At 47.0% G+C, this 24,230-nt stretch overlaps 1 protein-coding gene across 7 annotated transcripts in view; it reads left to right on the top strand.

The window, feature by feature from the left end:
* Cfap57 (cilia and flagella associated protein 57) overlaps window positions 1-24,230 on the top strand; it is a 73,967-nt gene that overhangs the window by 4,578 nt on the left and 45,159 nt on the right. For 4 of the 7 annotated variants that reach the window (XR_015620065.1, NR_197173.1, NR_197174.1 and 1 more), the window contains 7 exon segments: window positions 6,767-7,083; window positions 8,772-9,055; window positions 11,230-11,437; window positions 13,728-13,880; window positions 19,864-20,003; window positions 20,726-20,891; window positions 21,673-21,786. Coding sequence is in view for 3 of the 7 variants with exons in the window: in NM_001431241.1 (NP_001418170.1) it covers window positions 6,767-7,083; window positions 8,772-9,055; window positions 11,230-11,437; window positions 13,728-13,880; window positions 19,864-20,003; window positions 20,726-20,891; window positions 21,673-21,786 (1,382 nt within the window). In the remaining 4 variants the exon portion in view is untranslated. 7 annotated transcript variants of the gene reach the window in all.

The following is a 24,230-nucleotide window of genomic DNA, read 5'->3' as shown; positions in this document are numbered from 1 at the left end:
CACTCCAGGATGTCTGTCCTCTCACCTCCACTCCTGGATGTCTGTCCTCTCACCTCCACTCCTGGATGTCTGTCCTCTCACCTCCACTCCTGGATGTCTGTCCTCTCACCTCCACTCCTGGATGTCTGTCCTCTCACCTCCACTCCTGGATGTCTGTCCTCTCATCCACACTCCTGGATGTCTGTCCTCTCATCCACACTCCTGGATGTCTGTCCTCTCATCCACACTCCTGGATGTCTGTCCTCTCACCTCCACTCCTGGATGTCTGTCCTCTCACCTCCACTCCTGGATGTCTGTCCTCTCATCCACACTCCTGGATGTCTGTCCTCTCACCCACACTCCTGGATGTCTGTCCTCTCATCCACACTCCTGGATGTCTGTCCTCTCACTCACACTCCTGGATGTCTGTCCTCTCACTCACACTCCTGGATGTCTGTCCTCTTCACCTCCACTCCTGGATGACTGTCCTCTCACATCCACAGGAATGCCATCACAAACACATACCGCACATGCACAAACACACACACATACACACATGCAAACACATACACAAACACACAAACACACATATACACACACACAAACACACATACACACACAAACACACATACACACACAAACACACATACATACACAACACACATACACATACAAACACACATACACACACATACATACACAACACACACAAACACACATACACACACAAACATACATACACACAAACAAACATATATACACATACACACACAGAGGGGGGAGGGGAGGGAAGGGGGAGAGGGAGGGGGAGGCAGTTTACTTTAATTTATTAGCTTTTATGTCCAGCGTATTTGCTGGACTGTTGCTAATTCTAATATCTTCTCTGTGGATTCTTTGGTGTGTCCTACACAGACAGTCACGTGAACCCATAATAATGGTTTCTTTGTCTCTATACTGGGAAGCCTCTCAAGAGTTGACTAGAAGCAATGAAAATGCTCACAATCATCATGTTTCTAATCATAAAGAGAATTCTATTAATATTTCTTTATAAAGAATGGTGTTTGCTATGAAGAAATATCAATGTCCTGTATCAGATTAAGTAAACTATTTTTCCCAGTTTTTTATTAGTTTTCCCTCAGTAGTCAGATAACGGATTTCCTAGCATATATTTTCTGTCATATATATATATGTACATATATATATATATTTATATATGACTTACTAACACTAAACCAACCACCATTTTATTCAGACAATATGCATATTTTCTCTCATATTTTCTCAACTCTGCTACTGCTTGTTACAATAATATAGTCTAGCTGGTATCATTTTTCCTCTTACTTTTAGTGGTGAGGCATAGCACTCAATTCTCCGAGTCTTTGTCTGAGAATGCCTTATTTTACCTTCATTTTTAGAAGATAGTTTGACTGGGCACAAAATTTTTTGGATACAGGTTTTACTCCACTGTCTTTTGGCCTCTGCTTTGTTATAGTAGTTACAGAACTAGCCACTGGGATCTCTTCTCTGACTGTGTGTGTACCTGCACATACATGTGTGCTGTCCCCTTCCCGTGTGTGTGCACGCATGCGTGTGCTTTCATTTCTCATTCACTTAAAGGTTCTCTGATATCTCAAGTGTATTGCAAGGATTCTAGAGAACTTTAGTAGTTGTCTCTTCAGATGTCCTATCTTTTCCTTTTGCAACTTTAGATTCTTTTAACTGAAACTTCCTCTGTGTGTGTGTGTGTGTGTGTGTGTGTGTGTGTGTGTGTGTGTGTAATTCTTATCTGGATTTTCCATTTCCTAGTCTCTGTCTATCACCTTCTAGCTCCCAGATAATTTTTTCACTGTATTTTCAACTGTAGCTAGCCTACTGTTCAGTGTATCCAGAAATTAATTTATTGATTGATTAACTGATTGGTTGTTGGTTTTTTCTGTGTATGGGTGTTTTGCCTGAATTTATGTCTGTGCCCTACCTGTTCAGTACCTGTGGAGGCCAGCAGAGGGTGTAAGATCCTGTGAGCTGGAGTTATAAATGGTTGAACTGCCTTGTGGGTGCTAGAAATTGAATCCAGGCCCCCTAGAAAAGCAACAAACACTCTTAACCACCAAGCCATCTCCCCAACCCTGGATCCAGAGGTTTGAATTTCCATGATTTTGTTCATATGTTCATGCATTCAGTCCTGACCATTTTTCTTCTTGGAGCTTCATCTTGTATCACCAAGAGCCTGGCATACATGTGAGAGTAGTCCCAGGCACATGTTCAGCCCCGCCCCCCATTCTGGAAGCAGCCACCCTTTGAGCATCCTTCAAGCCCAGGCCAAGGGCAGAGACAGGCAAGGACAAAACTGGAGCTGGTGCAGCCCATAAGCTCAGGACCAGCTGGGCACAGCATTCCAGGGACTGGGGCAGCTGGGACATAATCTAGGAAAGGCAATTCAGAATTCCATGTGTCCTGAATTTTATCTCCTGGTAAGAACTACAGACAGGAAAGGACCACTCTAACATACAGGGCCAGAGCAGGCTCCATGTGGACAGAGACAGACCATTACTGGTGAAATGAAAAGTAAATAGGTCAGAGGGGCATGGTGCCCAGCACTCAGGAGGCAGAGGCAGGTGGATATCTGAGTTTAAGGCTAGCCTGATCTACAGAGGGAGTTCCAGGACAACCAGGACTACACAGAGAAATCCTGTCTTGAAAAACCAAAATGAATGAAAGAAAGGAAGGGAGGGGGGAGGGAGGGAGGGAGGGAGGAAGGAAGGAGCTAAAAGTAAATATGAGCGTGCTGTGGTCACCAAGTAATAATGAGGCTCAGTCATTTGTTCATTTAACAAAAATGTTTTAGGCACTTCTTACACACACACACACACACACACACACACACACACTCAAGTGCGTACCTGTCTTTACGGTGACTCTGTTACACTCAGGGAGAGCAACAAGTGGAATGCAGATGCTAATAAGAAGGAAATGGAACCTGAAACGTGAAGAACTTTGAGGGACTGTGTAAGATGATGGGTCGGGTACTGGAGTTGGTTCACAGACGTCTGGTGATGAGTCCTGGTAGTCAAGGAGCTGGCCATGCTCACCTAGGAGGGGGATGGGTGAAAGGGTGACATCCCTGGAGGGTGATGAGTGTGATGGAGAAATCTCAAAGAGGCCAGGCACACCTGGGGTGGAGGGGGTAGGGAAGCAAGGATCGAAAGTCAAGGCAAGGCAATGGCAGGTACAACACTGCACAGGCATGTTACAAAAAGCCATGGGACACTCAGCAGAGCAGCAGCTAACCTTTCTGGGTTCACCCTGGCTACTTCATGGAGTGCAGAGGGGGGATGGACTTAAGGAAGAACAAGGGTACCAAAGAGCCCTGTTAATAAGGGATTGATATCATTAAAATGAGGCATGTAAGGCAGGCTGGGGAGAGTCCTTAGGGATGGTGAGACCAGACTGGGGTCTGTTTTGAAGGGAGACATGACCAGTTCCCTCCTAAACAGACACAGAAGCACCGTTGTTATGCTTGAGCATCCGGAGTGATGGAACTGCTGTTTACCGGAAGCAGGAAAGACTGAGGAAGGAGCTATGTCTGCTAGAGACGTGGAAGCATATATAAAGGGGCAGTTGGAATTCCTAGGCTCAGAGAAAGGAATCTGGTCAGAGGGATGAAATGGAAAGCGCTTGAGCTGGTGAAGCTTCTGTTATCTCTGGGACCCTCCTCCCAGAGCTGAGGAAGAACTAGCAGAAGAGGGACCAAGAAGACTGGGGTAGAGGGAGGTACGTGCTCTTGTGGGAAAGCCGAAGCTATTTCAAGGATAACCGAATTAACTGGGCTAAAAGCAATGTGAAAATGTCTGACTAACTAAAATCAGTTAAAAAGCCCAGTCATGGGCTGCATAGAAATATTAGTGACTGAGATTACAACCATGGACCCAAAGGACTGTGTTGCCTAGGGATGCTGTAGACATCTTGCTTTAGTCCCTACTACGTTATTCAAACAACCTTATTAAGGACACAGTTCTCGACATGCCTGTTCTTACACTGGGCATGGCTATACTAAGTATCTGCTAGGTAGTCGGCCCCTGGTAAATGAACAAGTGTATGAATGGGCAAGAAAGACATAGCCCCTGCCCTTCATATGCTTTGGCCCTAGCAGAGAGAAAGCATGCTTTCAGCACACAGGCTTGTACCAGTGCATCAATGTATTTTACCATTGTATCAATGTAGCATTGTAGCATTGTATCAATGAGAAGGACAAATGTTTCCCACGGCACAGCCTGGCAGAGAGGACAGGAGTGAGGCTTGCCACCTCCAGGCACTACCATGACCCACATAATCCCAGCTTTAACTTTTCCCTGTCCCTCCCATCCTTGCTTCAGCCCCAACCTCTGCCCTTGGCTTCAGAATCTTATTCAGCCTCTATACCCTCTACTCCAGATTTTCACACTATGGAGTTCACGGTGTTCATTCAAATTCTAGTTTTATTAGTTCCTCTTCCCTCGTGATTTTCCTTGCTGGACACTCAGACCTGTGTTAAAGACATTATTACAATAGCAATGACACTCGGAAATAAATAGCCCAGAAGCCTAGTAAATCCGTATATAAATATGTAACTTTAATATACGGTAGAAGTAGCATTAGGCATCAGTGTGGGCTTGGGAAGCCATGTAGAGTCTTGTTTCTTTTCTTTTTAAAAAATGTGTGTGTGTGTGTGTGTGTGTGTGTGTGTGTGTGTGTGTATGTGTGTGTGTGTGTCTCTGTCTCTGTCTCTGTCTCTGTCTGTGTGAGAGCACGGGTGCCTGCAGAGGCCAGCGAATACATCGGATCCCTTGCAGCTGAAGTTACAGGCAGTTTGAGCCTCCCAACCCAGGTCCTGGGAATCACACCCGGATCCTCTGGAAGAACAGAACACTCACAACCTTAGAGCCATCCCTTCAGACTCTAGAGTCTCACTAATTTCCTTTATCCCAAAGACTCAAATCGTTAAAAACTAGAAACAAATACACACAAAGCCCAGTGGCTCAGGGGGACCATTTTAGCAAAAGCCAACCGTGGTAACTTTTGCAGCCTATGCTCCACCCCTGGTATCCCACCTCTCCCGGGCACAGGACCCAGAAGCTTCAGTGACATTCATGCCCTCCCCCAGCCAATCACTGAATTCTGCTGGTTCTACCTCTTAGCGTTTCCCTGGTCACCCCTCATTTGCATGTCCACTATCCCTGCTGCCTTCACATATCACCTGCTGACCAGCTAGATCCCCACCTCCAGAGAGATCCACACATCTGCCAGGGAGATTTTCCAGACCCTTCTTGAAGGTTCCCAGGGGCTTGTGTTGGCTCCCAGCTATGTCTAAACCCTTGTGCAAGACTCTCGCCGACCCAGAGCCTCGCTCTTCTCTGGCGCAGCTGTCCCGCCAGCCTTCCTGCAGGAGTCCAGTGGCCTGGCCAGTGTGCTGCAGGACAACATATCTGTCTCTCCTTAGCTTGCTAGAAAGCAACAGCACGGAGCGCATCGCAGACAGACTCCCATACGACCTTCTAGTATGTCTTCCCCTGTCTCGCTCGACCTCCCTGTGTGGGACCCACGTCCACGAATGACTTGTCCTGTGCTCAGTGCCCAAGGCACTGTGAAAAGATTTTACTTTGTATTAATATCAGAAGAAAATTAATAATATGTCAGTAATGATTATATGGTCATGAATTCAGCCTGGATTATATTCCCCTTTATGTTAGTGTAGCCATCAAATATGGAAATGTGTGTGTGTTTTCAATATGTATATATTCGTTCCTATTACATTTATGTATTCAGTGTGTGTGTGCGTGTGTGTGTGCGCGCTTCTGCACCTGCATGACATGGCATGCATGTGAAGGTCAGAGGATAGCTCCTGGGAATTTGTCCCTTCTATCATGTGAGTCTTGGGGATCAAATTTAGACCACCAGCCTCTACAGCAGGCACACTTGCCCACTGAACCATCTTGCCAACTCTATTTTTATTGTTTGTTTATAATTATGCATGTGTGTGTGTGTGTTCTTACCTCCTGTGCACGTGTTTGTGGATGTCTTTGGAGGCCCAAGGCTTTGAATCCCCCAGGCCTGGAGTTAATAGGTGCTGGTGAGCCACACGATGTGGGTGCTGGGGACCGGCTCGGGTCCTGTGGCAAAGTCACCATCCCTGTTTTTATCATTTTTGGCTGCATTTCCCAGCTGTCATCTCTAAGCTCTAAGAAAAGGGAGGACAGCATGCCTGTGTCTTCAGTTATCAAGGAAGCACAAAGTTTCATCACAAAGACTTCTGCATCTGTCGAACGGGCAGACTGGGGAGCTCAGTGGTTAGCATCCAGCCTCAACAGTAGAGTACAGAGTGCCGGATTCTTAGGACACTAAAGCCCATACGATTCAACCCTATTCTACCCTTGTGTGTCTATCCATGGTCATGTCTGACTCCCACGCAATGCTCCTGCAATCTGTCTCCTTGGGATTCTCTTACCATACCACTTCCTCTGCTGCATCCATGTGCCTCAAAAGCTCTTCTTGCCAGGTGCAGCTTCCTCCATCCTCTGTGGTCCTGATTCAGAGAAGTTTCCTCAGCATCCCAGCTCAGCCTAGAGAGCCGCCCATGCCCAGTTTTACAACCACCTGCACACAGTCACACTAAGGGGTGGCCAAGGACAGATCTCTGTGTATTTGTACACCTTTCTCCTCTGTCCGTGGTGCCCCCTTGCTAAGCCCAGTGGGACCTTGATGGAAGGAAGCATCATCTGTCCTTAGTTCCCATTTTTACCTCCTCTTGCAGGCTCAGACAAGAGTCAGGGCATGCTGGCCTTGTCCATCAGCCCCAATCGGCGATACCTCGCCATCTCCGAGACGGTGCAAGACAAACCCATCATCACCATTTATGAACTATCGTCCATCCCTTGCCGGAAGCGCAAAGTCCTGAATAATTTTGAATTCCAAGTTCAAAAGTTCACCAGCATGGCTTTTTCTCCAGACTCTAAATACCTGCTGACACAGACGTCGCCTCCAGAGTCAAACCTCGTCTACTGGCTGTGGGAAAAGCAGAAAGTCATGGCCGTTATTAAAGCTGACATTCAGAACAATCCCATCTACCAGGTACCTCCTAGCATGAGTGCCTTGCCCACTGTAAAGCAGCAGGTTCTGACTTCTACTTAGCACTTGCCAGTGCTCACTTCTCCCATGCATTTTTTTTTTAAACTTGAGCTTCACAATAATCATACCAGGAATATGTGGTTATTTATCCCATCTTAGAGATGGGAATCCTGAGCCCCCAAGAGGCTAAGTAACCCATCCAGGACTGCAGAAGTGGGGAAGAGACAGAACCAACTGGTGCCCAACTTTGTCATTTGACTATTTTCCTCTGGCCCAGAGCTCCTTACCAGGCCCAGCTTAGACCCAGTGGTGCTGACTAAAACTTACTGTCCTTGGGGTTGGGGATTTAGCTCAGTGGTAGAGCGCTTGCCTAGGAAGCGCAAGGCCCTCGGTTCAGTCCCCAGCTCCGAAAAAAAGAACCAAAAAAAACCCAAAACAACAAAAAAACCCAAAAACTTACTGTCCTTGGTTCTGGCCCCTTTGCAGTAGAATCCTGGGCAGTAAAAGGATTTCAGGAATGGCTATAAAGTGGTAGGTTTGGATTTTTATTTTGATCGGGAGGGGTGTTACTTTTGGTTTGTAACAGGTTATGACCACATAGCTCAGGATATTCATGAACTCACAATCTTGCCTGCCTCTGTGTCCCAAGTGCTAGGATTTGAGGCGGATGCCAGCATGCCCAGCCAAAACGGTAGTTGTGTAGGAAAATGCCACTGGAGTTACAGTTATGTGAAAAGCAGATTTTCTACTGTGATTGAAGAACAAAACGAAGACCCTTTAGGAAACTGGCTGCTTAGGCAGGAAGCCCCAAGCCCTGTCCAGCACCTTAAACTCATGTTCAAACCTTCACGACGTCAGTCCAGTCCATGTTCAAAGACGGCAGCTCATCAGAGCCTCAAGCATTCGTCATTACCACTCTTCACCCAAAGGTTGATGTGTGAGCCCAAATATCACCAGCATTCACATCCGTTCTCAATACAGACATGAGTGCTGACCGACAAATCACAAAGGCAGGGAGAACCGGAAGGCTGGTTCATCCAGGCCACAGTTTCCCAGTGATATCCCCTCTCAGAGCAGAGAACACCTCTGAACTAGATCCAGTGAGCATTTCCTAGGTGCCCACTATGAACCCAGCCCTGGGGACCCAGAAACCTGGCAGCAACATGCCCTCAAGCTGCTGTCTGTCTAGTGCACACAGCAGGGTAATTGCCATTAGTGGGTGACAGGAGAAGGGCTCTGGTGGGAGACCACGTAATCCCTCCTCATGTGTGGTTTCTTCCCCACCGACAGGGCTCCTACACGGACTGAACCCCACGTCTCTGTTTCCAGCCAGACTTCATCCCATCATGCTGGTCCAGAGTATAGCTCTGCTCCTATGAGGAGACATGTTAGTGCACACCTGTAATTACAGCAGACAGAAAGTTGGGGCAGGAGGAATAACCATTTAAAGCCAGCCTAGGCTACAAAAAAAATTTTTTTGTTGTTGTTGTTGACTGATAGTTCATCCTGTAGGCATAGATGAGTACCTTTATCAAATATACTATAAAATCCCATAGTTTTGTAATATGCACAAGCTGTGTAAAATTAATATCAAATAGTCAAACAGAGAATACTTGCATCGAAATTCATCATATTCTCTTTTTTGTTTGTTTGGTTTTTGGTTTTTGTTTCTATCTCCTTACATTTTTCAGGTTAGCATCAATCCCCAAGATAATACTCAAGTGTGTATCACTGGAAATGGGATATTTAAGATTCTCCGTTTTGCTGAAGGAACCCTAAAGCAAACCAATTTCCAGAGGGGAGAATCCCCAAACTGCCTAGCCCACAGCTGGGTGTCCGAGGACAGGATCATCGTTGGCACCGACACCGGCAAACTCTTTCTCTTTGAATCTGGAGATCAGCGTTGGGAGACAAACATAATGGTCAAGGAGCCTACTAGCTCCCGGAGCCTGGACATCATCCACGAGTCAGAGAGGTAACAGCGCCCTCTGCTGGGCTACTGTACACCTGCATTGTACTGCCAAAGTTCTGTAAAATGAGCCTCTCCTGAAGCCTCTCACCAAAGCTGGAGAGGTTATGCAGTAGGTAAGAGCACTTACTGCTCTTGCAGAGGATACAGGTTTGGTTCCCATCAGGAGACGTGGCGCCCTCTTCTGGCCTCGGAGGGCACCACACACCCACGTAGTGCATTTAAATACATGCAAACTGTAAAAACAAATCTTTCTTTTAAGCCACTCACCATCACTGCACCTTGAAAACCAACTGTGTGCATTTCTTCCTTCTCTTTTACCGTCTGCATTCAAGCGCAAACCCTGGCAGTTACGGCCATAGCCCACGTACAAGTCTTTTTATTTTTATGCCTAACCTCATTTTTATGCACAGTTCAGTATGACAGGTCTTCAAAATGGTAGACTTTCTTTCTCAAAAGCATGTTTTCTATGGCTGGCTGTGTAATTTACCAATTCTGAGAAATAAATGATGCCTTAGAGTGTGCAAGGCCCTTGCCATGATGTCCTAGGAACACAGACCCTCAGGTAGGTGCAGTTCAATAGGAGGCAACAATGAGCAAAGAGGGGAAAGAAAATGGCCTTGGTTGTGGGGCTGTGGTGGGGCGGAGGGGCCGGGGGTTGGGGGAGATTCAGGGAGGAGTGCTCAGCTTCATCCACAGTGTAACAGGGAGCTCACATCTCACACAGCAGAATGTGCTGTGGGACATGTCAGATACTGCCGACATACCCATTTGAGTCCTATCCTTCACCGAAGCATGTCGGTATCACACCACCTTTACATACCAGAGGACCAAGGCTCAAAGGAGTTAAGTCACTTGCCCAAGATCTCAGCACTGCTCTGGGATGGATCTAGAATTCCATTTCTGCTCTCTCTGATCTCGGAGCCCAAGCTCCCTGCCACCTGACACCCTGTGGATTCCTTCTCCTCCACAACTCCTGTGCTTACCCACAATCCCCTCCCCATGCCAACCTCCTTATTTTGCTTATGTGAGGGCTTCCTAAGGGATTCTAGACAGAACTGTTTCCCCATAATTATCACTGCTTACATTAGATAGTTGAGATTATCCTGTATATGCCACCATGCCTTGGAATTTTATAATAACATTTGATGGAGACAAATGTTTACATCTTTTATATGCACAGTATTTCGGCAGGTCCAGGACTCCCAGCACAAAGGCTCCTTAGCTCAGGAGAAGCAGCCCTGCTTCTCTCCTCTCCTAAAAAGAAACATCAGCTCTCAACCCTGGGTACCTTTCATGACCAATGCTTTTTCTTGCTTGTGGGTTCAGCCAGGCGCAGTTCCCTCTGTCCATTCCCTGCCCATCACCCAGACACATGCAGATTCATGTTAGCCCTGGAGGGCGTGGCCAAGAGCACTCAGTCTCTGCTCACCTAAGACCCTGTCCTCGGAAAGCCTGTGATGCCTGTGGCATGCCTAGTTGTGCCTTAACAGTCTCTAGGACATGAGCTCAAGACTGGAAGCTTCCCAAGGCAAGGACAGTGTTGGCCTCATTTACTGTCATTTCAAGGAGCCATTATAATTCTAAATCAAAATTTATGACCAGGTATAAATATTCGTGTATCGAGCAAATGAATGAAAAGAGAAACCTGGGTTCAAATACCAGCTCTGGGTTGTGTGATTCTAGTAAACTCCATCTTCTCAACAACTTACTTCTAAACAAAATAGGAATCGCCACCCTCGGTCTACTGAGCATTCCCACCATGCTCCAAGTCAAGTTCCAAGCAGCAATTGGCTACAGGAAAGGCAATCAGTGGGTGGCATCACTCTCAGGCAAAGACATCTCCCACCTCACCCCTGAGAAGGCAGGGCCTCGTTATGTGGCTGGCCCACGGTGCTGGAAGTCACTAAGTAGACCAGGCTGGCCTTGGACTCACAGGGAACCACCTGCCTCTATTTCCCATGTCCTGGAATTAATTAATTAATTTTGTGTGCCACTGTCTGTCTCTGTCTGTCTCTGTCCCTGTCTCTCTGTCTCTGTCTCTCTGTCTCTCTCTGTCTCTCTCTGTCTCTCTCTCTCTCTCTCTCTCTCTCTCTCTCTCTCCTTTTTTTTTCCTCCAGAATTTATTTCTTCTCTTTAGCACTGTCTCCTAAAACATGATAGTTTCTTTCCTTTTCCAGCCTGGTCGAGTTTCCACCACCCAGCTCCCCAGCCTCCTCCATTGAACAAATGTCCACAACCACGTACACACAACAAGTGGTCCTGCCGCAGGTGTTCGCCATTGCAGCCTATTCAAAGGGATTCGCCTGCTCCGCGGGGCCAGGAAGAGTGCTGCTGTTCGAGAAGGTGGAAGAGAAGGACTTTTACCGGGAAAGCAGGGAAATCCGGGTAAGCAAATGGAGTCCTGAGGAGGGTTGTTCTGCATAGCCGTGACAGAGCACGTCACCGGGAAGGACTGGGCAGAAACAAGAAACAGAGAACCCGGCCCTCAGAGATTTAGGAGCCTGTAAACTAGGTTGGAATTTCAAAGTATCCCAATCTGGATTTGAGTCCTGTGGAGAAATGTGGCCAAGTACACTCCCTCCCTCCCCGAACCTGGTGCCCCATAACCCTTCCATTATTATAACCATGATATTAATCAGACTTCCCAGTGCACACATTTATGGACTACATGATACAGAAATGACCCGGAGCAGCAGGTTGGAGTCAAGAGGTCTTACACCGATGGCTCATAGCAGCAGGTTTATTGGGAAATACAGCAGCTTATATACAGTTTACAGGGGGAAGGGGACAGTCAACAGAAAACCATCATACAATGGGGGGAGTCAGCAGGAAGCTAATCTCGAGGGGCTGCCCAAGGGGAACACAGGATGTCTCAAGTGCATCACAGCACTCAGTAGCCTTGGGACTGAGAAACCACAGCCCTTCAAGGGGGAGGGGAATAAAGAAAGCTGAAGGGTCCATCTTCATTTTCTTCCTCATTTACCACACATCTGATGTGCACTTACCATGGGGACAGATCCCAAGCTTGTCGGCTGAGACAGTGGAGTCAGCCACGACCCTCTTCTCTACAGGAACTTACTGTGTTAGGAGAACAGGGACACATCCTTTACTGCAGCCATCAGTTCACTGTGTGCCCGCTATACTCCAGGCCCGTGCGCACACACTGGGGTGTATCTGTGGAACGGTGTGAGCAGGCCCCTCAGCCCACGGCTCCCGCTCTGCTTTGTGTAGTGTGATAAGTGTGATGAGATGGGGCTCCCAGGGGCTACTGATAGATTCTGGCGCTATCTGTCTCCTTATCCCAGGATGCTCGGGGAAGACTTGCTAGGCTTGCTTGTTAGCCGTGTGAAGAAGGGTTGGTCTGTGTACACAGACGTGACTCCAACCATAGGGAGCCATGCACAAGAACCCAGTGTCCCAGGCCCCAGGGACTCACCAAGGAGATGTGACTAGGCGGAGGCTCTGGCTTTGGGGATGAGCAGATCCCTCTTCTTTCTGAGCATTTGTCAGCCGATGACACAGGGGAAAGCCAGACTCTAAAAAGTGGCTCCCAACCTTCCTAATGCTGTGACCCTTTAATACAGTTCCTCATGTTGTGGTGACCCCACCCCCACCCCCACGCCATAAAATTATTTCATTGCTACTTCATAGCTATAAATCTGCTACTGTTTTGAATTGTAATGTAAATACCTGATACGCGCAATACCAACCAACCAGAGTTTCCAGGGACTAAACTACCACCGTAAGACTGTACATGGACTGACCCCAGGCTCCAACTGCATATGTAGCAGTGAATAGCCTTGTTGGGGCACCAGTGGAAGGGGAAGCCCTTGGTCCCCCAACACTGCCAAGGTTGGACCGCCAGTGCAGGGGATTGTTGGGAGGAGGGTAAAGGGGAGTGGATTGGGAAGGGAACAACCCTTACATAATGGGAGGGGGAGGGGTTACGGGACTGATGGACAGGAAACCAGGAAAGGGAATAACATTTGAAATGTAAATAAGAAATACCCAATTTATTAAAAATGGAATAAATAAATAAATAAATATCTGATATGCAACCCCCTCGAGGGGGTCAAGACCCACAGGTTGAGGACCACTACTCTAAGAACCCAAGGCCCAAGCAGATGGCAAGATTGCAGAAATGGTTCATGCAAGCTGGCCCATCAGCATCCTTGGTCACTAACAGAAGCTAATAGAAGGGGAAACGAAATCCAATTTTAGAATGTCTCATTGGGAGCAGCAGCCCCTCTCCAAGCTGCTGGCAGCAATAGCCTTTTTCCTTCCTGCATCCTTTTACCCCCCTTGTAGAAGGGCCACCACCTCCCTCCGACACCCTGAAATCCTCACGGGTATGCTGGGTGCCAAGAGAGCTCATGCACTGGGCTTCCCATGGGTGGCCGGAGTAGGTTTAAATGAGCTTCCTTGTCATGGAGTCTCACACTGGGATGGCCGGCCCTCTCATTCCCACATGTGCGGCTGTCTAATTCTTAAATGAGCACACTGTTTAAAACCAACAGAAGCAGAGGCAAACCAGCCCCCCTCCCCCCATCTCTAGACTCGAGCAAGATGTGGTGAGGAGTCTGTAAGCCAAGAGTTCCCCTGTGGCCAGGCACACGCTGAGGATGTGGGACCCTGACTGAGAATGACCGATGGCTGTTTTTTGTGCCTTGGGCAGATCCCTGTGGACCCACAAAGCAATGACCCAAGTCAGTCAGACAAACAGGATGTCCTGTGCCTATGCTTCAGCCCATCAGAAGAAACCCTGGTTGCCAGCACCAGCAAGAACCAGCTGTACAGCATCACCATGTCCCTGACAGAGATCAGCAAGGTGAGCCTCCTCCGAGGGCATCAGCGCCCGCTTTCAGTCCATGCTGGGATGCCCATCTGAGGGGCCGCTCACCACGTGGGTGGAAGCTCCCGCAGAGCTTGGTACAATGCCAGTACGTGCACCCTAATCACATAAGCAAACGGAAAACCGAGCATGAGGAAGCAGTCGTGGGGGTGGGGCGGAGGGGTGGGAGTGCCACCTTGGCGTTGCCAATCAAATTCTGGCTTGCTTTGGAATTGCAAAGGAGACCACCATAAAACACTCCAGGCAACTTAACAAAACTCACGATGTTCACTGCACACATCATCAGGAAGAGATGTTTCAGACCTGCCTAGCAGCATGGACTCAAATATATAAAGCGAAGGCAATAGACCTCCTGCAATCCCAGTCGGGGGCTTTAACACATCCTTTTAAGTCATACTGGGGTGGGGGAGTCACTGCTACTGAGACAGGGACTCGTGTAGCCCTAATAGTTAAGCATGACCTTGAACTTCTGACCTTCGTGCCTCTTCCTCTATGGCACAGGCATCGCCTTTCCCATTCACACCAGGCTGGGGATCAAACCCAGGGTTTCATGTGCATGCTAGGCAGGCACTCTACCGACCAAGCTACATCTCCAGCCCCAGGGTGGTTTACAGTAGTGACCTTGTTATTCCGAGTTGAAAACCCAGTGCTGCAGTTAATTGTGGAATACAGCCATCACCTCATAGAGAAAAATAGAGAAAATAGCCCATACCCTTTAACTGTCACCCCTCACCTGCCCTCCCTCCCCAACCCTAAAGAAATAATCCGGTATGTGGGACTTCGATGACTGGCTTCTTTGATGTAACAAGCTATCATAAAGGCTCATCTACTCCCGGGCATGTATCAATACTTCATAACCTCCCATGGCCAAATGATATTCCAGTGTACTGTTCCGACACACCGCATTTTATTTATCTGTACATCAATTTGGGGCACTCGAATTATCTCTACTTTTTTGTTTTTTCGGAGCTGGGGACCGAACCCAGGGCCTTGCGCTTGCTAGGCAAGCGCTCTACCACTGAGCTAAATCCCCAACCTCTATCTCTACTTTTTGATGTTATGTATATTATCGCTGTGAACACTTCCATACCAGTTTTTGTTTGGACATAGATTTTCATCTCTCTTCCTAATAGTGGAAATGCTGGTTACCTGACGTCTTTGTAGGGTTTTATTGCTGTGAAGAGACACAATGACCACCGCAACTCTAATAAAGAAAAGAATTTCACCAGGGCTGGCTTACAGTTCAGAGGCTTAGTCCACTATCATCAAGGCAGGAACCATGGCAGTGTGGAGCAGACAAAGTACTGGAGAAGGAGATGAGAGTTCTACAACTTGACCCACAGGCCTCAGGAAGAGAACTGGTTTGAGCTTCTGAGACCTCAAAGCCCACCCCCTCATCATGCACCAACTCCAACAAGGCCACACCCATTCTAAGGCCACACCTCCTAATAGTGCTGCTCCTTATGGGCCTATGGGGGCCATTTTCATTCAAACAACCACACTTGCTAACTCCAAGTTGGGCATTTGAGAAACTGCCTAAGTTCCAAATGGGGGCATCATGAGGGTTCAGGTTTCTCTTTATCCTTACGGACACCTGGGATGATCTGACTTTTTGATTACAGCCATCCCAGGAGTTACACAGTGGTATCTCACCATCATGGTTGGAGTTTGCGTTTCCCTGGTGGCCATAATTACCAGCATCTCTTCAGGTGCTTTTTTTCCCCAATCTGTCTGTCTTCTTGGAAGAAATTCTGATCAGATCTGTCTACATCAGATATGTATTTTAATTCCGTGCTGTCTTTTTACCACCAGACTCTACGAGTTATGCATTATAGGCATGTGAGTCTGTAATGGACTCCTGCCTCAGCCTCCCAAGTGCTGCTGGGGTTTTTGGGGTGCACCATCACTTCTAGAATCTTCTCACTTGCTTGGGAGTTCATAAAAACCCCTATTTTGATGAAGGCCAATTGGTCTACTTTTCTTCTAGATATTGTCCTTACAGCTATGTTTAAGGATCCATCACCATAGCTTTGGGTAATGAAAATTTAACCCTGTGCTTAAAAGTTTTGTAGTATTAGCTCTTAGATTTAATGCTTTGGTCTATTTTGAATTTGTGTGTGTGTGACATGGAGTATGGGACCTGTGGTGGCTTGAATAAAAAGTGCCCCCAGCGGCAGCCATCTTCCAGTAACTCACCAAAATGACAAACCCAAAAGGAAAGAGGAGAGGTACTCAGTCTATGTTCTCTAGGCCTTTTAGGAAACATGGAGTTGTTTCTTTGGCCACATACATGCGAATCTACAAGAAGCGTGATATTGTAGACATCAAGGGAATGGGCACTGTTCAAAAAGGAATGCCCTGTAAGTGTTACCACGGCAAAACCGGAAGAGTCTACAATGTCACCCAGCATGCCATGGGCATCATTGTAAACAAGCAAGTTAAAGGCAAGATTCTGGCCAAGAGGATCAATGTGCAGATTGAGCACATCAAGCACTCGAAGAGCAGAGACGGCTTCCTGAAGCAGGTGAAAGAGAATGATCAGAAGAAAAAGGAAGCCAAAGAGAAGGACACCTGGGTTCAGCTGAAGCACCAGCCTGCGCCACCCGGAGAAGCCCACTTTGTGAGGACTAACGGGAAGGAGCCTGAGCTGCTGGAGCCCAGTCCATACGGATTCATGGCCTAATGTACACAAAGGAAATAAAGGACCCGGACTGCAAAGTGTTTTCCTGAAAAAAATAAATAAATAAAAGTGCCCCCCAGAGGCTCACAGAGAGTAGCACTATATTGGAAAGTGTGGCCTTGCTGGAAGAAGTGAGTCACTGTGGGTGGTCGTGGGTTTCCAGAAGCCTAAGCCAGGCCCAGTGTCACTCTCTCTTCCTGCTGCCTGCCAATCCAGATGTAGAACACTCGGCTACCTCTCCAGCACGGTGTCTGCCTGCATACTGCCAAGCTTCCCACCATGAGGTCAATGCAAATTTCTGAACGAAGCCAGCCCCAATTAACTTCTTTCCTTTATAGGGGTTCCTGTGTCGTGGTGTCTCCTCACAGCAGTAGAAACCCTAAAACAGGACCCAACTGTAGCCTCGCACGTGTAGATGTGTATTAATCCGGCACCATTTGTCGAAGGACTATTGGATAGTCTTGACACGTTTGCCAACCTCAGTTGGCACATGGGCTTGATTCTAGAGTCTTAGTTCTACTCCATCTGCTATTGCTGGGTTGGATGTTCAACTGATGTCTGACTGTCTATCTGCCTGTCAATGTTCACATCTTCAACTTCTTGTTACCTTCTGTCTGTTTGCCTTAACCCTGTGGGAAGTAAGATGTTGAAATCTTCAGTTCTTGGAGTTGAAGTACCTGTCCCCCCTCACCCCCCCACGCCCATCCCCACTCCCATCCCCAGTGAAGTTTTTTACTTCATGTCTTGGTGCTGTGTTTTTAGGCATGCACATGTTTATGACATGCCACCTCCCTGATGGATTGACCCTTTTGTCATCATAACATGCAGCTCTGTTCCTACTAATATTCTGTTTTGAAATCTATTTGGCTGATATTACTATGGGGAGTCCAGCAGTCTCATGGGTGCTGTTTGCATGATTCATCTTTTTAAATCCTTTCCAATACATTCGCACTTTCATTTTAAAATATACTTTCTCCGGGTTGGGGATTTAGCTCAGTGGTAGAGCGCTTGCCTAGCAAGCAAAAGGCCCTGGGTTCGGTCCCCAGCTCCGAAAAAAAAAAAGAAAAAAGAAAAATATACTTTCTCTACATAGCTCGAGGTCGAGACTTTTATGTCTGTTTAGGTTTGAAGTGGGTTTGGACCCAGGTCTTCACACACGCTCTGCCACTTCTAGCCACTCATTGGCCACTCCCATTTAGTGCTATTATTGGTGTAGTTGGGCTAGCATCTGCATATTAGTTGCTTGACACTGTGACATACATGACAGATAGCAAATTAGGTGAGGAAGGAGTCATTTGGGCTCACAGTTGGATGGTACGGTTTAACATGGAGGAGAAGGCTTGATGTCAGAAACATCTTAGGATGTGCCAGCAGGAGCCGAGGCTGCCTGCTCACATCTTTTTGGATCAGGAAACTGAGCAAATACAAGAAGCAAGGCACAGCTGTAACATCCCTCCCTCACTTCGGCTAGGAAGGCTTCACATCCCAAAAGTCTACACAGTTGCAAGAAAGTGTCACAAGTTGGGACCAAGTGTTCAAACACATGACCCTATGTGGGACAATTCACATTCAGACTGTAAGGTTTAAAGAAAAGAAAATATAGAATATGAGATAGGTACAGAAATTCAGAAAGTAAGCGCATTCCAGGACATCAGCAGGCCATAGAGGTTCCTGGCCATGGATTCTGAGGGAGACTAGTGAGCTTGCTTGATTGGCACCCTGCCTTTCCACAACTACTAGGCCTACAGGGAGGAAAGAATTGATTCCCTTGGGGGGGTATGAAGGGGTTGGGGGGAAAGCAAGAGTATGTATAAAAGCTAGTAAATGTAAACTAGCAGAAACACTGTTGCCAAACATATTGAGGGCAAAGGAGTAACAGATGTGCAGCATCTGTCTTCGACAGGAAAGCTGAAAGGAGGTGGGTGGGGTGGACATAAGTGTAGGAATTCTCATTTGAGCCTTTGTCTTGGCTTCAGAACAAACCTAGCGTGTGTTCATCTCTTTCAGTTTCCCAACTGTCACTCTCCTCTGTCACTAAATAAAATGCCTCAGATGATAGACATTTGTAACACCCAAAAGACCACCCACCCACTGCTCATGTGCTAATGGTTCTCACATAATTAGTACAGTGTCTATGGACAGAAATCTGGCATTGTTTATTAAGACACTTAAAAAATAATTCATAGCATTTACCCAGAATTCCACATCCAGAAACTTATCCTAAGGAAGCAGTGAGAGATAAACAAAGACATATTCAGTCTGTAGTGTTATTCTCAAATAACAAAGTTAAAAGCCACATAAATGTTCCCACAGAGGAGGATTGGTTAAAGCCTAGAATGAAGGACTTGTGTTGCCATTAAAATAATTAATTGTAAAGTTTTGTTTATTATTTATTTGTTTTTGTGTAAGTTTTGCCTGCAAGTGTATCTGTATAGCGTGTGTGTGTGTGTGTGTGTGTGTGTGTGTGTGTGCGCGCGCGTGCACTCGTGCCTGTGCCTGGTACTGTAGGAGACCAGAAGAGAGCATTAGAGTCCATGTAAGACACCATGTGGGTGCTGGGACACAAACCCAGATCCTCTGGGAGAGCAGCCAGTGATTGTAACCACTAAGCCACTAAGCCATCCCTCCAGGCCCAAAAACCATATATATATATGTGTGTGTGTGTGTGTGTGTGTGTGTGTGTGTGTGTGTGTGTGTGTGTGTGTGTATAATTTTTAAAGACTTCATACAACAAATCTTGACCATATTCACCTCCCAGTTTTTCTCCCAGATCTATCCCCTGTGTCCCACTTCCTGTCACACATCCTGGTCCTCCGGCTCTTACAATCTTTCCACCCCCTTTTCTGGGATGGTCCCTGAGTCTTCGGTGTGGGAGTTGTCTTGTAGATGTATCCGCTGAGGGTGGGCACACCATGGCTACTTTGAGCATTGTGTATTTCTGCAATGTCCTCTGCTGTCTGCGAAAAGAAACTCCTTTGACAACGGTGAGAGCCGCACTTCCTCGCATGCATAAGGATAAGTACTTAGAATACAGTTAGAGGTTATACTGGCTTAGAAAAACAACGGGCTGTCATAGGGTCTCCTATAGCTTCCATGGCCTCGCCAATGTTTTAAAATAATACCACTTCAGGAAAGCCATGTGTAACGTCGGAACAATTTGCCTTAGCGTGAGTTCTGTGCACACGAGCTAACAAAGGGCCCCAGGTGCTATCACACGCTGGAGGACACAGTCAGCCTTTTGCTCACCCTGCTGGATCTCATTCTGTGTGGCTTCCCCAGGGAGAGGCCGCCCATTTCGAATACCTGCTGTACCCACTTCACTCAGCGTCCATCACGGGCCTGGCCACCTGCATCCGAAAACCCCTCATTGCCACCTGCTCCCTGGATCGCTCCGTTCGCATCTGGAATTACGAGTCGAAGTAAGGAGGAAAAGGCTCCACAGCTATTGAGAGAGTCAGTCGGTTACGTCTGTTTATGCAAAGTGTTTTAATTAGAGAGATTTACAGTCCAGCGACCTAGATGCTTTGAGCTGGAAAAGCCTTTTACTAAAAACCAAATTAGTCAGCAGCCTCTCAGTCTTGCACGGGCTAGAAAATTACTTTCTGGTTTATTAAATGCTTGCTATACGCCAGACACTATGCTAGACCCTAGAAACATAGAGGTGGGCACCCCACACTAGCACCCCACCTTCTGTTAATATCGTTGTCCCTCCAGCCCTCCTGAGCCTTCCCTTTCCCCAGTTCCTCCTGCTGCAAGGCTCTCAGAGAAGACCTTTGGCTCCTCCTCCTTTTCCACATCACTGCCCCGGCCACCCTTAGCTCCCCACCAGTGATATTCTTCTGGTACGGCTTCCATGAGAATCTCCGAACGCAGACTGGACCTGTATTCCTCTTTACTCTTGTGTGTACAAGGGGCTGCTGGGAGATACTATTTGTAGAGAGTCCTTGGGATGCTTGGGCTTTAGACAGGGCTGTGCGTCCATTACTAGCCAGTGTTTCGACTCAGTGCTCACCGTTATCTTTAGCCAGAATCCAGAAAACAATAAAACAACTGGGATACACAAAAGCAAATAAAATGGGCATGTTGCTGGGGCTAGGGGGCTCAGCTCTTAACTCAGTAACTCAGTGCGCCTTTCTCCCAGCACACTGGAGCTATATAAGGAATACCAAGAAGAGGCCTACACGGTCAGCCTTCACCCCTCCGGACACTACATTGTGGTGGGGTTTGCTGACAAACTTCGCCTTATGAACCTGCTCATTGATGACATCCGTTCTTTCAAAGAATATTCTGTCAGAGGATGCAAAGAGGTAATGACTGTGGGACCTAAGTCTGTCTCGTGGGACCCTGGTGACTTAAAACAGCAGCCAGAGTGTCTGTCACCAGGCTCACCAAGTGCATGGTTCTGTCCGTGATTTTTCTTACTTATTCATTCATTCATCTCTTCTTAAAAATGTATTAATTTTTGTTTTATGTGCATTGGTGTTTTGCCTGCATTCATGTCTGTGTGAAAGGTGTCAGATCCTCTGGAACTGGACTTACAGGTGATTGCGAGCTGCCATGTGGTTGCTGGGAATTGATCCCTGGTCCTCAGCAAGAGCAGCCAGTGCTCTAACCACTGATCCATCCCTCCAGCTCCTGTCCATGCTCTGCCACGCCCACCAAAACCATTTCACTGGGCCTAGGGCTTTGTGGGATTCCATCTGTGATAGGCCTGAGAATCTTAATAAAGATTAAAGAAGAAAAGCAACCCCCAAGATGAGAGTCCCAGCCAGGAAGGTAACAGTGGAGATTGTGAGGAACTGGGGAAACCGAGTCAACAGTGAGATGCCATTGAGGCCCATCAGATTTCCCCCAGATGACTTAAAGAAGCAAGTCAGTGACGTAAAGCATCACCCCCCGAGCCTGAATCAGAGCTTCTGCAGACACCATGAGGTTCTGTGATAGATGGCATTGAGCTACGCTTTTTCTTTATCGGTGGTGTCTGGAAACAGCCCTTTCCCACCCCACCCAGACTCCTGCCTGAACTCTCCTGGGAAAGTGGCCTCCCCTCGGATGCCCACTTCATGCTTGCCTTCTCCCTCCCTGTAGTGTGCCTTTAGCAATGGAGGTCACCTGTTTGCTGCCGTCAATGGTAATGTGATTCACATCTTCACCACCACGAACCTGGAGAATATCAACAACCTGAAAGGCCACACAGGGAAGGTAAGTCGGTGACCCGTGGCCAAGGGGCACTGAGACACACACTGTGCTAGCCACGGGGCCCACCCAACGACAAATTGCAACTGATTCAGTGAAAGAAAACCTTGCAGTCTGCCAAAGAGGTGGGCTTAATTTAGGGGGGCTTGGTCCTGGGGAAATGGTCAGGAATTACACACACAGACAGAGCTGGCGGCCATAACCATTACATATGACAATGCAAACCCCACAGATAGATCACAGGTTGTGACAGAGGGACGGAGCAAAGGTGTCAGGAGACATACAGATGATCTGACAGTCTACAGGACCCCCAGTGCATAGAAACTTGTCCATCTTCGTGTTTTACACTGTGTTTTCCTTGGTAGCCTTTCTCTGAGTCCTGACCAGTGCTAACACAAGAAAAAGTGGAACAAATGGCAGTTAATAAAACCACTGCAGACAACATGACTGGGGAGGCACAGAATCCAAAGAGTGTTCAGATCCAGTATCAAAGCAGTACATGCACTTAGGGGTATTATGAGGTCACTGGGTTTTCCTATAATACCATGAACAACTGAAGTGTATCTTTCAAGAAATGAAGGACAAAGCAAAGGTGGCTGAAGATGTTGGCTTGAGAGGGGATAGACACTGTCCCAACAGGAGCCCTGGGGTCACGAGATCGGCTACTTACAGAAAACCAGGAAAGCAAATGTTAAAGATCAGAGGAGCCAGGTCTACAAGGATGGAGAGAGGGGGAATCATGGGATGAATCTGTGGTTTGACTGAAATTAAAGGTAATGCTGTGAGCTTATGGCTTTTAACGAAGAGAGAGGTCAGCAGATCCAGAAAGATGGGAGCCGGTGTGTCCGGGCATTGAAAGGGAACAGAAGGCCAATTCCGTGCAATCACTTCCCTACCTCAGAAGTGTAACATATATTAAATCAGTACCCCAAAAATCCTACAAAATGGTCCAAAAGAAGAAAGGAAACTGGGGTTGGGGATTTAGCTCAGTGGTAGAGCGCTTGCCTAGGAAGCTCAAGGCCCTGGGTTTAGTCCCCAGTTCCGAAAAAAAGAAAAAAGAAGAAGAAGAAGAAGGAGGAGGAGGAGGAGGAAGAGGAGGAGGAGGAAGAAGAAGAAGAAGAGAAGAAGAAGAAGAAGAAGAAGAAGAAGAAGAAGAAGAAGAAGAAGAAGAAGAAGAAGAAGAAGAAGAAGAAGAAGAAGAAGAAGAAGAAGAAGGGAAACTGTAGACCTATACCTGTCATGAACACAGGCCGAGAAATCTCAAGCCAGCAGAACCCTGAAACCTAGCAACATACAGTCACAGACTGTAACCCAGTGAGGTTGATCGTAGGAGTGCAAGGCTGGTTTGACAAGGTAATCCACTGTATTAACAGGCTAAGTAAGGAAACGCTTCAACCTCAAGTATTGTCAGACTGAGCTCCAGAGGAATGGTACACCTAGGCCTGGTCGCTCCTAGTCTTTGTCGTATTCTATGTGTTTTATTTATTTTTGTTTAACTCTTTTACTAGGTGTGCATATGTGTGTGGCCTGAGTGTAGAGACCCGAAGAGAGCCAATTCTCTCCTCCTGTCATGGGGATTCCTGGGATCAAACTCAAGCTATCAGAGTTGACAGCAAGCACACACTTACCCACCAAGCCATTTCACTGGGCCTATATTTTATTTTCATGGCATAGGTCAAACTTACCAACTCTGTATTTTCTTTTTATTACATACCCTAGTGTACATCGTGGCGACTGGGTGGTTGGTTGGTTTTGAGACAGGATCTCAATATGTATCCTTGGCTAGCCTGAAACTTGCTATGGGGTAAACCAGGCTAGCCCCAAACTCACTGAGATCTGCCTTCCTCTGTGTCTGGAGTACTGGGATTAAAGGTGTGGGTTACCACACCTGGCTTATAATACTACTTTATATAACTTTATTACCTTTTTAAAAAAGAAAATGCAACATGTAACATGGTAATTTCCTAAGCAGCTGAGAGACAGTGTGATTGCATGTTACATGTTACATTTTCTTTATTCTCTGTCATGGAACCTTTGTATTATTTACAATTATACTCATTTGCTTTTCTTTTTAAAAAGAAGAGGGTATCAGATCCCATTACAGATGGTTGTGAGCCACCATGTAGCTGCTGGGATTTGAACTTAGGACCTTTGGGAGAGCAGTCAGTGCTCTTCACCACTGAGCCATCTCTCCAGCCCTGTTTGTTTGTTTGTTTGTTTGTTTATTTGTTTGTTTTTTAAATGTAAGTTCTGTGAGCTGAATCCAGGTCCTCATGCTAACAAAGAGAGCACTTTATCAACTGAGTTGTTCCCCAGGCCCTAAGTGGTTCTTTGATCATTTTTACCAGGTATCTTAGGTCACTGGGGAGGCCAGCCGTTGATCACTCTGCCGTTCTACAAGTTCACTCTAAGCTACCATTTGCAGTCTCCTGCGAATATTTTAAAACTAA

This window comes from Rattus norvegicus, chromosome 5, assembly GCF_021556685.1.
Source record: "Rattus norvegicus strain SHRSP/BbbUtx chromosome 5, alternate assembly SHRSP_T2T, whole genome shotgun sequence".
NCBI classification, from domain to species: domain Eukaryota; kingdom Metazoa; phylum Chordata; class Mammalia; order Rodentia; family Muridae; genus Rattus; species Rattus norvegicus.
Note: the sequence above shows the minus strand (reverse complement) of the source record. Positions and strands in the feature narration are given on the sequence as shown.